At 38.6% G+C, this 18,661-nt stretch overlaps 1 protein-coding gene across 1 annotated transcript in view; it reads left to right on the top strand.

Annotated features, from left to right (window-relative positions):
* Nucleotides 1–18,661, top strand: part of UGGT2 (UDP-glucose glycoprotein glucosyltransferase 2) — a 382,432-nt gene that overhangs the window by 209,180 nt on the left and 154,591 nt on the right. Inside the window, exons 24-26 of the mRNA XM_075852393.1 lie at nt 10,320–10,418; nt 11,602–11,704; nt 13,887–13,966. Of these exons, the coding sequence (XP_075708508.1) occupies nt 10,320–10,418; nt 11,602–11,704; nt 13,887–13,966 (282 nt within the window). The remainder of the gene's footprint in view (nt 1–10,319; nt 10,419–11,601; nt 11,705–13,886; nt 13,967–18,661) is intronic.

Genomic DNA, 18,661 nt, shown 5'->3' with positions numbered 1-18,661 from the left:
GCAGTGTTAACAACAGGAGGGAACTTCCTTTCTGACATTCTTGTAAAATTCACGGTTATATAGTTAAGGCTACGAGTGCTGTCCTGCAGTAATCCCTGTAAGTCTTTGTTTACACCGAGCGCATATGTTGAAAGTATCCGTAGGGCTCCATACATACTCAGTTTATGTGTTTGCATACCTTTTTTTAAATTCTTTTATGGCATAGGATAGCATAGTCTGCCTCATATACCGTGCAGTATGCGTTTTTGTTATTGGGAGTTGTAGTCCCAAGCGTATTCATGCACTATATGGACAAAAGTATTGGAACACCTACACATTACACCTACAGGAGCTTTTTAGACATCCCGTTCTAAATCCATATGGAGTTGGTCCCCACTTTTCAAAATCTTACAGAAAGCCTTCTCAGTGGAAGCTGTTTTAGATGCAATGTGTCTCCATTCATTCATTCAGAAGAGCATTTGTAAGGTCACACATTGATGTTGGATGAAAGGGCCTGGTTCGAAATCTACGTTCTAGTTCATCCCAATGGTGTTTGGTGTGGTTGAGGTCAAGGCTCTGTGCGGGCCAGTCAAGTTCTTCCACACCAAACTCACCCAACCATGGGGCACAGATGTTTTGGAAAAGGGCCATCTGCAAAATATTACCACAAAGTTGGAAGCATGCAATTGTCCAAAATGTATTGGTATGCTGAAGCATTAAGATTTTCCTTCATTGGAATTAACAGTGTATATTGTATATTGCGAAGTTTCTTTGGTATTCGTATTCAGTGAACGTTAAATACAGAACTAATTGAACAACTTTAAAGGCTATGTGAACCTTTTAAACACTTTATTTTTATTATTAATAATAATAATAATAATAAAGCAATGTATTATGGTGTTTTAAGCAACTTAGTAATCGGTTTTTATGAAAAAAAAAAATTTTTACTTTTTAAGATACAGCTTCTATGTATCCCGGGGAAATGTGGGTTTTTCATTTATTTTTTTCATTTATTTTTTTCACTTTTTTTTTCACCTTTTTCTGAAACTTTTTTTTACTAGTCCCACTAGGGGACTTCACTATGTGATTATCCGATCGCATTTATAATACACTGCAATACTTCTGTATTGCAGTGTATTATGCCTGTCCATGTAAAATGGACAGGCATCTGCTAAGTCATGCCAGAGGCATGACCTAGCAGTCATTCACTACAGGCAGACCTGGGGGCCTTTATTAGGCCCCCGGCTGCCATCGGAGACACAGACACTCGGCATGTCAGTGGGATGAGAGGGAGCTCCCTCCTTCTCTCCAAAACAACTTCGGTAGTTGAGAGCAGGGACATTTGACAGCTCCCTGCTCTGTTTACGTATTCCGATGCAGCGCCATAAAAAGGCTATTGCATCGGAATAAAGCACTTTCGTGGCCGCCGTAAAAACACTATGGGGCGGTCACTTATGGGTTTATATGAGGCCCAGATCTGCATGAGGTGACCAAAAAACAGCATGTTTTTTCAAAATGTATTTTTACGGTGTACAGAGTATGAGCTAATTTAATAATTTGGGCTTTTACGGACACGGCAATACCACTTATGTATATTTTTACTTGCAATATTTTATTCAACAAATGGGGAAAAGTTTTCTGGTTTTTTTTCCCCATATGTCTACTTAATGATGACTTTTTTTAGGACGTTAGGAGGCTTATAAATTTAGCAGTACAAAACCTATATTTCAGGGACAAATTTAGTTCTGAAGTGTCTTTGAGGGGTCTATATGCTAGAAACCCTCTATAAATTACCCTCTTTTTAAAACTACACTCCTCAAAGTATTAAACTGCATTTTGAAAGCTTCTTATTCCTTTTAGGCATTTCACAGGGATTAAAACAAAGTGAAGGTAAAATTGTAACCGTTCTTTTTTAAGCAGATATTCAATTTTAATCCTTTTTTTCTGTAACACAAGTGTTAACAGGGGAAACGCAACTCAATATTTATTACCCAGATTCTGCAGTTTTAAAAAATATTCCCTTTGTGGCCCTAGTGTGCAACAAGACTTCAACACAAGCCTCAGAATGGAAGGAGCACATTGTGTAATTTTGGCCTCCATTTTATTAGGATGCTTTTTAGGCACCACTATAGGTTTGCAGAGACCTTTAGGTACCAAATCAGAAGAACCCCCCCCCCCCCAAAAAAGACCAATTTGAAAACTACACCCCACAAGCAATTCAATCTGGGGTAAAGTGAGCATTTTGACCCCACAGGTGATTCATATATTTTATTATAATTGGGCATTGAAAATTATAATTTTTTTTTTTTCCAATAAGATATACATTTTAGATCAAAATTTTATATTTTCACACAGAAAAAAAAGAGAGAAAACCCTAACATTTCTAAAGCAGTTTCCACCGAGTACGGCAAAACCCCACACGACAGGGCTCAAATGGGAAGGAGCACAATTTGGCTTTTGGAGCACAGATTGTGCTGCATTGGTTTTTGAGTGGCATGTCGCATTTGCAGAGCCCCTGAGCAACCAGTACATTGAAAACCCCTGAGAAGTTACTCTATTTGGGAAACTACACACCATTAAGGCATTCATCTAGGGGTGTAGTGAGCATTTTGACCCCACTAGTGTTTCACAGATTAGAATTGGGCCTTTAAAACGAAAAAAATAAATATTCCCAATATGGTGTCGTTTACGTTCAAAAGTTTTCATTTTCACAAGTAGTAATTGAGAAAAAACACCATAACACATGTAAAGAAATTTTTCTCGAGTACAGTTTTAGCACATGTGTGATTGGAAATTTGCTGTTTGTGCACATGGCAGGTATCCGAACGGAAGGAGCGTCATTTGCCTTTTGAAACACAGATTTTGCTGGATTGGTTACTGGGTGCCATGTTGCGTTCGCAAAACAGTGGAAACCCCGTAGTAGTGACCTCATTTTGGAAACTACACCCATTAAGGCATTCATGTGGGGGTGTAGTGAACATGTTGACCCCTCAGGTTTTTTCTAGACACTAGTGTGCAGTGGAAATTGCTGAGTAAAAATAGCAATTTTTCCATAGATATACTATTTCAGTGCCCATTATGTTGTGCCCCATTATGTTGTGGCCCTAATCTTTTGCCTGGACATATGACGGTGCTTAGGAGTGATAGCGTACCATGTGAATTTGAGGTCTAATTTACACAGCATTGGCCACAATTGCAAGGGCTCTGAGGTCAAATTGCAAAAGAAACTTACAAAAAGCAAATACATTTTGTAAATCACACCCCTCAAAGCATTTACCCAGGGGTGTAGGGAGCATTTTAACCCACAAGTCTTTTCCAGAAATGAATGCGCTGTGGATGGTGCAAACTGAAAATTGCAATTTTTACATAGATATGCCATTTCAGTGCCCAATATGTTGAGCCCAGCTGATGCCAGTGGAGACACACCCCATGTATGGTAATGCCATATATGTAGACGTAAACTACTGTTTGGGCACACTGTAGGACTCAGCAGGGGGAGCGCCATTTGGCTTTTGGAGTGCAGATTTTGCTTGCTAGTAGTTTTGTTTTGTGTCTTACTGGTATTTCAGTTTATAATGTGGGGGAATATGTAAGCTAGGCAGAGTAAATCAGGGATTAATAAAGTGGTATAGTTATAGGGTTAAATAAATAATAAAATTATCTATAAATATTTGGTACGCTTTGAAGAAATCCTTTATGGACTGGCCAGTGTCGTACGGATAAATTGTCTTTTCTTATCCCTTATTTGGTATACAGCCCTGGCCAAAAGTTTTGAGACTGACACAAATTTTGGTTTTCACAAAGTTTGCTGCTTTATTGTTTTTAGATCTTTTAGTCAGATTTTTCTATGGTAAACTGAAGTACAATTACAAGCATTTCATATGTTTTTAAACTTTTATTGACAAATACATTGTTTTTTTTATGTTTTCCTACGTTTACACAATAAAACACTTTTTTAAGTCCTGTTTTTGTGTCGCCATATTATGAGAGCCAGTTTTACAACTTTTTACATAATGTAATAATTTTTTGTAAAAAAGAATGTTGTTTTGAATTGCTATGTTCTAAGAGCCATAAAGTTTTTATTTTTCTGTCGCCGGAGCTGTGTGAGGGCTTGTGTTTCGCGGGACGAGATGTAGTTTTTATTGGTTTCATTTTGGGATACTTGCGATTTTTTAATCACTTTTTATTCCATTTTTTGGAAGCCAAGGTGACCAAAAAACAGCAATTCTGGCATGGTTTTTTGCTTTTTTTTTTTTGCAGTTTTTTTACGGCGTTCCCTGCGTGGGATGAATAACATAATATTTTTATAGTTCAGGTCATTACATACAGCGGACACTCGTGGCTGATGGTGCAGGCTTCTGAGCTCATTCCATCAGTCTGTCATAACTGTACGACAAATTGCGGCAAATCCTAACGGACCATGATGTACAGTTATGACAAATCTTTTAATATTTTTGTATTTTTTTGTATATTAAAAATTGTATTTCATTTACTTCTACATATTTTTTTAGTCACCTTAGGGGCCTGAAATATCTGATTGTCTGGTCGCTGGTACCATATCTTGTAATGTTTTATGTATTGCAGTGTATGGTACTTATGACAGTCTCCTATTATGCGCTACCCCTGGCAGGGCTTATAATAGGAGGAGAGACACGGCAGACCTAAGGGTCCAATGCACCCCACGATCGCTTCGTTGTGGGGGGGGGGGGGCGATGTGATGAGAGGTGGACCTTTTTCTAATGACTTAGATCTCGCGGTTGCTATTGACCACCGCATCTAAGCTGTTAGACAGGATCTCCGTTATCTTCGTTCCAGGCCATTAAAGAGAACCTTTTCACTACCCCTGACCTGTGCAGCTAAATGCACCATCCTATAGGCGCAAACATAGCAGAGAGAGATCACACAATAGAAGCCGCACAGACACTGTCCGCAGCTGATTGGATAGTGTCAGAGCTCTAACTATCACGCCCCCTTCCTTTCCATGTCCAGAAATGCCCCTTTGACAGTACAGGGGCTAATTTACATATCGGGCGCCAATTATAACGGCACCGATATCTCCAGAACGGCTTAGACTACACAGTTAATTCAAAGTGCCCCAATGTCTGTGCTGCAGTGCCAATAAGATGGTGCACTCAGCTGCACAGGTCTGTTGTAGTGAAAGGTTCTCTTTCTAAAGCAGTGTGTCAGCTGTAATATACCCCTGACCATACGGAACGGGCTCAGCCCATAAGCCTGCTTCATACTTCTCAGCCATTATTACTTAGTTATGTCTTGATGGCTTAATGGGTAAAGATCCTCTGGATTATTGTGCTCTCCATCTATACACACGTTTTTAAATTGGTTTTCTGTTACTACTTTTGAACCTTTGTAGGCATTTCTTTTATGTTTCAACTACCTTGTGTTTTCAGTAAATGAATAAGTAAATCGTCATAGTTTTCTAGAATTTTGCATTTATGATTTTGAGCAACATCATTGCCTGCTTTTTTGTTCATGGTTTGCATTTTCTTTAACTGTCGGTGTAAGCACATGAGAAAACTACATAATTCAAAGCTTCCATCTAGCCTCTAACCTGTTCAGTAGACAACTATTGTTAAAAGGCATTAATCTTCATTACGGGAAGGAGAAGTTTTTTGTAAGACTTGGCCAGAAATCAGAATAGAACAGTGAGCTAAAGATTTTATTATGATGAATCATAGACCTATGTCAGGATATTAGTTATAGGGCCAAAGAAAAATAAACAAGTTAAAAAAAAAACTATAAAAACAAACTGTGGCATAGCTGGCCTAATAATAGATCAATGCTGTGGGTCAATTGAGGGATCCAGGGGTTGTCTAAGTATAGCTAGTCGCGAAGGAATTTTATGGATGCCCTAACAACTGCCTGTGTATTTCATATACACTGTTATATGATAGCATATATTTATGTGTACATAACCTTACAGTTTTCAGTTTTGATAATTTTTTTCTGATTCAAGATTCAAGTGCTGCACTTGTAGGTTGCTTTGCTTTCTCTCTTTTGTCCAGTGCATGCCAAACAAGCTCAATGGGGTTTAAGTCTGGAGACTGTGCAGGCCTTTCCATTCTTTGAAGCCTACCGGCTGCTTCTTGTCTTCTTAGGTGGTTCTGACAGAACCTAGAAGTAGGTAATATGCTGTAATATGACCCCCTGACCTAGTAGACGTACACCAGAGGGTATTGCATGGCGCATCAAAATTCTTTGGTAGACCTTTTTGTCCAGTGTACCAGTAACTCTGTGGAAGTTGCCAACTCTGGATCCAGCAAAAGAGCCCCAGACCATCACTTCATGTTTGACAGTTGGTGTCACACACTGAGGAAGAATCCTTTCACGTACTTGACGACGTACAAAAACCCTCCGTGATGTACCAAAGATGTCAAATTTTGATTCTTCAGTTCATAAGACCTTCTTCCACTCTTCAGTAGTTCACTGGAGGTGCTGCTTGTCCCAGGCAAGTCATTTCTTTTTTTTTTGTTTTTTTTTATTTTGCAGTCTTTGCTTTCTTACTGATACTCGAATTGTCAAACCTGGAGATAGAAGTCTTCTCTTCACATTTGAAATGGAAACTTGTTTATTTTTTACTGCATTAAGCTGGGCTTGAAGATTTTGTGTTGCCGATCACGCAAACTGGTGACTCGCAAAAACGTATCTGATTTTGTAGTGGCCTTTGGTCTGTGTAATACAGCCGACACCTCACTGTAACAGGCGAAATCAAAGATCACTTTGAATCCGCCTGTTTAACACCAATCACGACCGCTACATTTAAAGCATTAGAATCAGGGCTTCAAAGGAGACCAAGTATAGCGACATACTGCAATACATTAGTATTGTGGTATATCATGCAAGCAATTCAACAATCACTGGTTGAAGTCCCTTGGACTAATAAAAAAAAAAAGTAAATAACAGCTAAATTATTATTTTTTAACTTGAAAAAAAAAAAAAAAAGGATTAATAATCAAAAAAAATCCCACTTTTTTCCATTTTTATCCTAAAGCAATGCTAAAAATAAAAAAAGTTAACATATTGCCGCATCCGTAAAAGCCTGAACTATTACAATATAGCAATATTTAACCCACTCAGTGAACGCTGTAAAAAAAAAAAAGTTGTTACAACCCTCAAATTGCTGTTTTTTGGTCACTTTAGCTCTCCAAAAGAAACTGGAATATGCATTAATCAAAAAGTCGCATATGCCCCCAAAAAAAGAACTACAACTCGCCCCGCAAAAAATGAACCCTCACATCACTCAATCGACTAAAAAATAAAAAAGTTATGGCTCTCAGAATATGGCGACTCAAACTTATTATTTTTTTTTAGCAAATAGTTTTTGGTTTTATAAAAGCGGTAATACTTAAAAAACGATACGTTTGGTATCCCCATAATCCAGTAGAATAAAGTGAACGTTTAGTTTTTACCGCTTGATAGAAACCCTAAAAGCAAACCCCCCAAAAATGGCGTAATTGCTATTTTTCGCCCATTTCCCCTCACAAATTTTTTTTTTCTTTTCAGTTTCCCAGTACATTATGCGGTACAATAAATGGTACCATGAAAAACGACAACTTGTCCTGCAGAAAACAAGCCCTCATACAGCTATGCCGACGAAAAAAATAAAAAGTCATGGTTTTTGGAAGCCAGGGAGGAAAAAACGAAAATGAAAAAACGAAGATTGGCTTTGTCCATAAGGTGTTAAGGCCCAAAATAGCTCCATCGGTTAATGGACATCTTGTAGATGTTTGTTTAAGGTTCATCTGTCTTAAAGGGGATTTCCAGTCTTTAGAAATGTATGGCATATCCTCGGGATAGGCGATAAATACCTGATCGGTGAGGGTCCGACTCGCTACACACCCGCCGATCGGCTGTTGTGAAGGGGCTGTGGCGCTCGTGCTGCTTTCCCTTCAACACTGTTACTGCTCATACTGTGAATTGACGACACGCTTGTAGAAGCGCTTCACAGTATTACAGCCTACTCCCATTCAGTCGTCGATTCACAGTACGAGCAGGTTCAGAATGAAAAGCGAAGCAGCGCTGGTACGAGTGCTGCGCCCCCTGCAAAATAGCTGATCAGAGGGGGTGCCAGGAGTCCGAAACCCACCGATCAGGCTTAGATGGCCTATCCTGAGGATAGGTAATCAATTTCGTAGCACTGGAAAACCCCTTTTCAGGTGTATTCACATGTTGCAGTGGAGGTGCAGAGAAAACCACATTGAAAACCGGTTTTCATTTGGGATTTTTCTATGCGGTTTTTACTGCACCGCAACATCTGAGTACACCCTAAGACTGATGCACATGTACAGAATTGTGAAGGCAGTTCTTGGCTAATACACAAGCTGTAACAAGGGACTACTGCAAGATAATGACTATATAACCGGTTGGTGGCTGACTGCATTTTCAGATTCACAATAATGGATAGCTGCTGTTTAGGAACATCAGTCATAACAGCAAAAAAGCAGGGCACAACAAATGTTTCTGGTGTATGTCCCTTTAGAACTTCACAACTTCAAAACCAACCCTTTTAATCCAAAGTGTAGTGCTAAGAGCAAGCAATCACCACACTATGGACACATGTTACCTATGCAGCGGTAGCATATTCCACATTTCAATATCCATTCAGTAGTTTACACATTTTATAGACGAAATTGTAAAGAAAGCGCTTCATAGTGTAGTATGTTCTTGAAAGGTAGGCTGATCGTAGAGAACTTCAGCTTGGCTGCTAACCTTGTGCGGCTGTGCTAGAGGCACAACACTTGTACATGCATGTAGATTAGAGTGCTGCTAAAGTACAAGACGTGTTTGTTAGGAGTCTTCAATCCAGAGGATGTGAAATAGTAATAAAAAAGTCTTATGTTAGACTACAAGAAGTTCTACACATCCCATATATAGATAAAAGGATCCAAAGACAAATCTTTTGTGGCTATAATAAAACTCTTTTGTATGTGTTACTGGGATCAGCTCCTTCAGACATTGCATGTATTTGATGGGTTCTTCTGAAACGCTGACCTCACCAAGAAGCTACAATTTGTATTCTTTGTATTTTTAAAACCATAAAGAGACGACCAACCAAAGTTAGAGTAAAAATTGTATTTTAGTGGGGTGGTCCTTTTAAAGAAGTGTGCAAGTGAAAATGAGATATAAGGGATTTAAAGATCTGTCACACAAAATCTATTCCAGATCAAGGATGATCTTGTAAAAAAGGTGGCTTTTTGGAGTTCAGCTGTATTAAAATGTAACTGGTATTATATTGCTATTTAGTATTCTGAGTAGTTCCATACATAAGTAATATTGTGGGACATATTTAGTGCAGATCTTTAAAGGGAACCTGTCACCAGCATTTCACCTATTGAATTTTACTTATCCCTCACTGGCCGCTGCTGTCAAAAGTTAATTGCCGCTATGCCCTCTCCTAAACTCCTCCTCCGACTATAAATAACGGTCTGCAAACATTTAGCGCCTTTTATTGTAATAATCCGGTGTCCCTTTGTGCGCACACACCAGAAGAGGACATCAATGCACAAGCACGGGATTTTGTGTGCTGGGGAAAGGCGATGAGCTGTCAATCAAAAGTAAGGAGGCGGAGTGAACTCAGAAAGACTTGAGGAATGAAGATATGACTCTTCAAACGAAGATTTGACTCTCTTCAAAGGAAACACCTATAGACTGGAAAAATGATCAACTCTGGCACAAAAATAATGGAGTATAAAAAGAAATAGATTTTATTACAGATGGACAAAACAGAATAAAAAGATTAGTCACACAATGAGAAGGCGTCAACCTATGCAAAGACCAAACAAACCTGTATATGGACCATGATCATGCGTAGATATAAAGATACAAGAGCATGTGTACATTGGAGTCCAAAAATGGGCAACCAACCTGCATGAGATGTGTAACTAGGTAATCAATATAGTAACAACAATAGCCCAGTATAACGTGCTAGAGAGTGCAGGCAGCACAGCCTATGGCCATGAACTAGTGGACTAAACATATGTCAGATGCAGAGCTAAGACCTGTGCAGCCCATAACTGAAGGGCAGAATGACATCAGGCCAAAAGCATGAAACACAAACACCTGTTCTAAGTAATATACATACCCGAAGTCCTGGTCCTGCAGCGGGAAGACGCCAACACCCGACGCGCCTTTCGGCAAATGCGCCTAATTATTAAGAGGCAAGCTCTGTGTAATGAATCTTACTCCAGTGCACTTTTATTAAGATTGGAGTATAAAATGCCAGTCCTAATAAATCCCCCCACTAATTATAAGTCATCAGCCACCAACCTTGACTTTTCTCAGTCTCCTAATAGTAAAAAATATTTTTTTTTAATGTTTTGTAGTGCTTCAAGTGATTTGGTTATGAAAGTGGATTCTCTTCTCTCATCTATGCCCAAGGGAGAAGCAAGACAAGATCTGAAGTTTGTGAAACAGAAACACAGGTACATACCTTATATTTATCTACCTTATTCTGTGTATACAGTATAAAAGATACCAATTTGTAGAATTGATAGACCGTGCATAGGCTAAGTTTTGTGTTTTTATGCACATCCATCATTTAGAGCGGTGTTCCATTGAGCCAGACAGATATTATTTGATAAGAGGTGACTTCTTCTTTGTCTACCCTGGCTTCTATACTTTTTTATTGCAGCATTTTGTTTATTCTTAGTACTATTATTCTCTGAATACAGTAAAAATATTTTTTTATTGAAAAGAAAGAAAATCCATATGAACATCTTATATGGTAAATATGCTAGAGAACTTAATTTGCACGTTAAAGCTCTTCTGACATATCTGCTTTAATACTTGCCTTTTTTTTAAAAATAACAATCCTGGAGCATCATTTCTTAGAACTGTTCTGTTCCAGATAGCAATTTATTCATACATTACCAGGAGGAATAAAAGAGGAACAGCTCAGCGTTGTAAGAAACACTGCTCCAGTGTTTTTGTTTCATGGTAAATTTACTATGAAAAAACAAAAAATGGGATTCCTGGACCAAACAAGCACGTTATGAGTAGAAAAGATTTATTATTTATAAAACAAAGTTAAATTTAAAATTAAAATTAAAATTTATTTATTAAAAAAGATATTGTAGAAACTATTTCCTTGGTCAAACACCAACCACATTTTATCAAATTACAATAAGAAATAAAGATCTATTATGTAATAATATATTTGTTTAAATAATATACTTATTTTATTTTGATGAAATGTGGTTGGTATTTGACCAAGGAAATGGTATCTACAATATCTTTTTTTTTTTTTAATAAATAATAATTAAGTTATAGTTAATAAATATTTCAAAATCTTTTCTAATCAGCGTGCTGGTTTGGTCCGGGAATACCATTTTTTGTGTTTTTCCTTTTTTCATAGATTATACTTTGCCTTGGACAGCACCGTGGAAAATTAGTTTTTGCATTATCTATTATTTAATTGGATAATTGTTTCGTTACTTTGTAAATTTACTATAACAGACATGTCAGGAGAGCTGACAGGTGCTCTTTATTTTATGTTGTAGGTTTATTATTTAGATTACAGTAATAAGCCTGCTCTGGTAGACATTTTCTAGTTTCAAGTAATTGAAGAGCCATTGTATTATCGGTTTTGTTTTTTTACTTTTGTAGCCTGATCAAAGTTGAACCCCAAGAAGAGAGTCCTTTTATAGATGTAATTGCTGTGGTTGACCCTTTATCCCGAGAAGCTCAAAAGATGTCACACTTATTAATTGTAAGTAAAAACAAAAAATCTGTCCCTTAACTTTATAATGATATCAGTTTTGTGTTACTATAGTCATATTGATATTGGGGTCCCCAGGCTAAAGGCTACAATAATACAGCCAGTTCCTGTAGATTAGTCCACAAAGAAGCCTCAGGAAATTTGATTTCACAGCAAACTTGTGTCTGCAATATATTTATCTTCACAGTTGTATGTACAAATCCTGCTGTTCTCAAATGTTGTGAATGTTGTAAACATAGTTTTAGATGTATGTTTTAGACGTATGTTTTAGACATGATACACATACGGTTTAGGACGGAGGTTCCAAAATATTATTATTTTATTTTAAAGGGGTTTGCCCATCAGGGACATTTATGGCTTATCCACAAGATGTGACATAAATGTCGGATAGATCGGGGGTTTAGGGGGACCCGCACCTATCTATAGATCAGAGCCCCCTAAACCCCGTCCTACCTTTCTCGATCCCCACTGCCTTCCAGGCCACTTCCTGATTACATGGTCGGAGCTGAGCTACGCTGTTTTTGTAACTCCCATAGACGTAAATGGCAGTTATGGAACTGCGTCGCTCACGTGCTATGCCGTTTTCCGGAATTTATGGTTGGAAATTACAAGTGGCCCGGGAGACTGCAGGAACCGGGGACTGAGAAAGGTAGAATAGGGTTTAGGGGACCCAGATATATAGGTTTGGGTCCCCCTAAACCCTGTTCTACATTTCTCAGTCCCCCGCTACCTCCCGGGCCACTTCCTGATTACATGGTCATAAGTTACAAAAACCGCGTAGCTCACTGAGCTACGCTGTTTTCATAACTCACATAGAAATAACTGACCGTTATGGAAACGGCATCGCTCACGTACTACGCTGTTTTACTGATTTTATGGTTGGAAACTACAAAGTGGCGCGGGAGGCAGCAGGAACTGAGAAAGGCAGAACGGGGTTTAGGGGGCCCCATTCTAGAGATAGGTTTGGATCCCAGAGGTGGGACCCGCATCTATCTCACATTTATGGCATATCCTGTGGATATGCCATAAATGTCCCTGATGGGCAAACCCCTTTAAGAACCACTTTTAAAGGGAATGTATAGTCAGAAAATCACCTATTGTTTAAATCAAGTTTTTATGTTTTTTAACATGTTGGTAGTTTCCCCCCCCCAACTCTAAATAAAAACCTTTGAAATATTGACACTTTCACACTGACCACTGAGCCTCATAATAGACTGACAGTTCCACTTCTGTCGAGATCTCTTCTCAGCTGTCATCTCATTAGCATCACAGTCAGGATTACACACCAATATATAGATAACACAAGAGCCAACATTGACAAAAGATGATGGGGACAGCGCACCTTCTTCCCCTCCCTGCACAGGTCACAGATCATTCCTAGAACTCGCCCATAGAATTCAATGAACATCCCCAGTCTACAGGTTTCCTCAGTCCACGTAGCTGCTGTAAATCAAATCTCTAAATGCTGTTAACAGTAGCTAAGACAAGATGGCTGCCCTCGTAAGTATGTACAGAAAAATAGAATTAAAAAGTTTACAACCACAAAATAACTGCAGATTAGAAAAATATATATTTCTCGATCAGGTTTTAAGTTATAAAAAAAATGTAGTTGATATATTACCTTTAAATATAACAGATGTTTTATTACTTATGTTCTTTTTATTTCCCCTTTTCCTTTTCCCTTTCCTTCATTTTCTTTTCCTCCATCCCCCTGTGCGGGGTTCATAGTAATGTTTTGTATATAACTGTATTGCTCTTAATACAATAACTACTTTTTTAAACTAAATATAACATGTGGTGTTGAGCCACGTAAGGTATAAAGTATATCAAAGTTATCAATAAAACTAAATGTAAGAGAGAAAAATGTCAGGTAGAATGGATATTGTGCTGGTGCATAGTCCTCTGCAGTTCTATGTACCTATTATACAATTTTAACTCCTGTTTGACTGCGGTGTTTCAGTATACACCAAAAGAAAGGGAAATATATGCAAATTGCAGTAGCACATCTGAATGATTATAAACCATAGCTCTGTATTTCATCTCCGCATGTTCTTACTCCATCCCGTATGAAGAATGTTGTTTCACAAATATTATCTTTGGCGATATACCGTAGTTTTTATTCTGATAAGTAATTTTTAATATGTCTCCATATACTTAAATTTTTTTTTTTCAGGTGCTTGGTCGTCTAATGAATATGAAGTTAACCATGTTTATGAATTGCAAAGCAAAATTATCAGAAATGCCCTTGAAAAGGTAGCTTCAAAATTCTTGTGTGTCATTAGTAAGACTATTAATATATATGATAGGTCTCTAACCAAGAAAAACAAAGTAGGTATATGGTTTTATTTATGCTTGAATGAAGACATCCGTGCTTATTCTTTTTCCTTATCTTTGTTAATAAGTTTATCCATTTCACAAAATTAAGTATTAAACAGCTAAAGTCTGTTCTGCAGATCATAAATTAACAGAAAGTCCACCTAACTTGACATTGCCTACAGTTAAGAAGTTTGGGCTCCTTTCTAGAGATCAGAAAATCGATTCTACACAAATTGAATTTGTTACAAATTTCCCAAAGCTTAGGATTTTACCAAATGTGACCTTTTCAGGATTTATCCAACGCAAATCACTCAAACTGGCGGCAACCAGAGGCTCTGTCACCAGATTTTCAAACCCCTATCTCGTATTGCAGCAGATCGGCGCTGCAATGTAGATTACAGTAACGTGTTTTTTAAAAAAAAACTAGCATTTAAGTTATGAGCATTTTTATATTTATGCAAATGAGCCTTTCTTAAGTACAACTGGGCGTGTTTAAAGTTATGTCCAACTGGGCGTGTGTTGTGTGTGTACATCTGGGCGTGTATTGTGTGTGTACATCTGGGCGTTTTTACTTGTTTTACTAGCTGGGCGTTGTGAATAGAAGTGTATGATGCTGACGAATGAGCATCATCCACTTCTCTTCGTTACCACCCAGCTTCTGGCAGTGCACAGACACACAGCGTGTTCTCGAGAGATCACGCTGTGACGTCACTTCCTGCCCCAGGTCCTGCATCGTGTCGGACGAGCGAGGACACATCGGCACCAGGCGACAGAGGCTACATCGAATTACCTGCAAACGCAGATGCTGCTGCAGAATCAACTGTAGCCTCTGTCGCCTGGTGCCGATGTATCCTCGCTCGTCCGACACTATGCAGGACCTGGGGCAGGAAGTGACGTCACAGCGTAATCTCTCGAGAACACGCTGTGTGTCTGTGCACTGCCAGAAACTGGGTGTTAACGAAGAGAAGTGGATGATGCCGATTCGTCAGCATCATACACTTCTATTCACAACGCCCAGCTAGTAAAACAAGTAACAACGCCCAGATGTACACACACAATACACGCCCACTTGGACATAACTTTATTTTTTTTTTTACTTAAGAAAGGCTCATTTGCATAAATATAAAAATGCTCATAACTTGGCCCCAAAAGCTCGTTTTTGAAAAAAAAAACGTTACTGTAATCTACATTGCAGCGCCGATCTGCTGCATTACGAGATAGGGGTTTGAAAATCTGGTGACAGAGCCTCTTTAAACATCTGAAAAAGACAGAGAAGAAAGATCACATGACCTCGGGCGACAGACCAGCTGGCATTTCCATAATGTCTTGCAGGTAGCATTCCTTCTTTCACAGCTGATCATGAGAGGTATAGATGTGAGTCACTGATGACTCAGTGGATATAAACAGCCCAACCAGGAAATGCTGCTGCCTTGTGGCTGGGTAAACAGATAGGAGAGACAGAACGTCAGACAGAGAGTGAGGGACCGTAAAATACAGAGAGATAGTGGATAAGTGTCAGTGAGTGTTTCTCATAGTGAGGAGAATGCTTAGATTTACAGTAATTTGATAGATTTTTTTCAGAGAGATAGGACAGACAGCCGTTGCTGTGAGTGAGTGCTGCTGCAGTTATGCAGTTCTTACATTCATTTGTGAATCACCAATCTTCATCACATCATTCACAAATTTTCATCAATAATATTAATCCTGGTGTTGATAACATGCCATTGCCTTCTCAAACAGACATCACGGACGTGATGTCACTCATTGTTAGGCATATTTCTAACAGTTCGACCAAAAATTGGCATATTATTCAGCGTCAAGCCGTTATACTTCAGTCTGTGTCCAAATGACAATTTTTTCTCAAATAAATAGATTTTAATTTAAATCATTCTGGTGCTGATACTGTGCTGCTGCTACTACTACTACCCGACACAACAGCACATCTCCTGCCTTGTCCATCATGGTCCGTACTGTACTTCTGCTGCTGGAAACCCTACCCTGCACAGGGTAAATATAACAAACCTGAAACTGCTCCCAAAAAATTCTATAATTTTTTCACGGCTTTTGAAAAAAGCCATTGCTTCTTCACTTTCTTGGAATCGGGTACACACTCACTGGCACAGGTAGTCGAGGTGGTGGAAGTGTCGGAATTTGGGGTTAACATAACAACACACTTGTTGCTATTTCCCAAAAAGAGATCAGTTTTGGACCGCTTTTTAGAAGGCCATTGTTTCTTTTTCTGATACCACTGTGTTTGTGTATAAACACCAGCAGGCATCTGCCTCCAAAAAGGGATAACTTTTGGACCACTTGTTAAAAAGCCATCTCCTCTCTCGATATCACCGTATGTGTATAAACACCGGTAGGCATCTACCACCAAAAAGAGATAATTTTGGGACTATTTTTTTTTACATTTTCAAAAGCATAAAACTGACAATGCTGTGTGTTTTTAAACAGGCTATTTGTTACCACTGGCTACCATCCGTTTACCCATAGCAATAAATGTTTCTGTCACTTTGACCTTATTAATACTGTCTTCGTGTTAAAGACATTGAAAAAGGTTGGATACAGTCCTAGAAGACCTCAGAGTGTCATACACAACTTTTCAGGGCAATCAGGGCTTTCAACAGATTCATTCGGACCAAAATAAATCTGATGACCAGTTCCATAGAGTCGGACCTAAAGCTAATTTCTCTACTCCGTTCTTTTGGGGCAACTCTACTGATGTGATTTTCTGCCAAATCTTTATTAAAATTAGGATATTGTATTAATTGTGAAGCAGTTACACATAATTTCTTCATCTATAAGCGGCAAGCACTAAACTATACCATAACGTACAGTGCATCAATGTCTACAATACTTTGAAAACAAATATAGTGTTTATAATACTCATTTGAATGAGAAGGCCAACCTCAAAAAGGTCTTTTAATGTATATATATATATTTTTAAATAAATGTGAGGTGTAGTGTTATCCTGGAGACTTTGCATAGGTTTAAATGACCAAATATATCAATGTGCCACAATAAATGCCACTATTTAACCTCTTCCCACACCATGACGTAACTGTAGGTTATGGTGCGGTGGGAGAAATATATAGCAGGCTAAGCCCACCCCATACACTGCAGGTGTCAGCTGTCTATTACAGCTGACACCTCACCTTAATGGCCAAAGACAGAGAGAACTCCAATCCGGGCTTTTAACTGCTAAGATGCCACGGTCAATAGTTACTGCGGCATCTAAGCCATTAGAAAGAGAGAGGGAGAACCCCTCAGTCACTCCGTAGGCCCGGGGGGGGGGGTGATGGTTGTCATGCAAGCATGGGTGTGTAATGAAGGCGCCCAGGTCTGCCATCTTTGTGCTCCTATTAAACCCTCATTAAATTTTTTTCCTTCAAGCAATGTAAAAAAATAAACATATTTGGTATCGCCGCGTCTGTAAAAATCCAAACTATTCCATTGGGAAAATAAACAAACCCCAAAATTGCTGTTTTTTGTCATCTTCATTTCCCAAAAGATAAAATAAACAGTGATTAAAAAGTCATATGTACCAAAAAATGGTAACCATAAAAACTACAGCTGTCCCCGTTAAAAACAAGCCCTCCAACCACCGCATCGATGGAAAAATAAAAAGTTATGGCTTTCAGAATATGGCAATGCAACAATTTTTTATAACAAATATTTTTTTCTTTGTAATATTTGTAAATCATAAAAAAAACATATAAATTTGGTATCGCCGCAATAGCGTTAACATGTCGGTTTTTACTGCACGTTGAATGCCGTATAAACTAAACCCCAAAAACTATGGAAATATCGCTTTTTCATTTCTATTCCACCCCACAAAAAATATTTTTCCCCCGTCTTTTAGTTAATAAAGGGTGGCATTAAAAACTAAAACTCATCCCGCAAAAAAAGTCCTCATACAGCTATGTCAATGGAAAAATAACGTGAAAAATGGCCTGGTTAACCCAGGTTAGTAAAAAGTATTCCTGTATTTGATTACTTGGATCCACACAAGGTCTCCATGACCGCATTGTCTCTCACAGTAATTTATTAAGTCTGGTGTTTTAGACGCCAGTCTTAGGCCCCATGCACACGACTGTAGAATTCATCCGTAATTACGGTCCGTGATTACGGGTATGGTCGTGTGTGTGGGGCCTTAATCTTGGGTAGATGGATTAAGATGCGCTTAATTTATGAAGAGGTGCATGCAATTAACATTGCAATAAGTACAGCAATCAAATCCTTCATATTGCTGCCTCCGGACACGCATTCTTATTTTTATTTTGGATCAACTGCTCCCCAGTGGATCTCGCTAACCCTTTGTTCACTGGACTAGCTGTTGGGGGGTTTACATCTTGACACCGAATTACTTCAATAACTTGCAGGTTTATTTTATATTAAATTACTGTACAGATACTTAAATTAGTATTCGCTTTGCAGCTGCAGAACAGGTCTTTCCTATGCCCATTCGCATGGGTATGTAATAAGTGCTCCTGAGGATAAGCCCCAGGAGCTGCAGCAGTGCAAAGGACTTAACAGGGCATTTGCAGTCAGTGGCCGCAAAAGTGGATGTAGCCTAATGTAACATAGAAGAAACATGGTGGACACAGGCAGTACAAAATCTAGAAAATA

The sequence above is a fragment of the Rhinoderma darwinii genome, chromosome 2 (genome assembly GCF_050947455.1).
Source record: "Rhinoderma darwinii isolate aRhiDar2 chromosome 2, aRhiDar2.hap1, whole genome shotgun sequence".
NCBI classification, from domain to species: Eukaryota; Metazoa; Chordata; class Amphibia; order Anura; family Rhinodermatidae; genus Rhinoderma; species Rhinoderma darwinii.
This window is presented reverse-complemented; position numbering and strand designations above follow the sequence as displayed.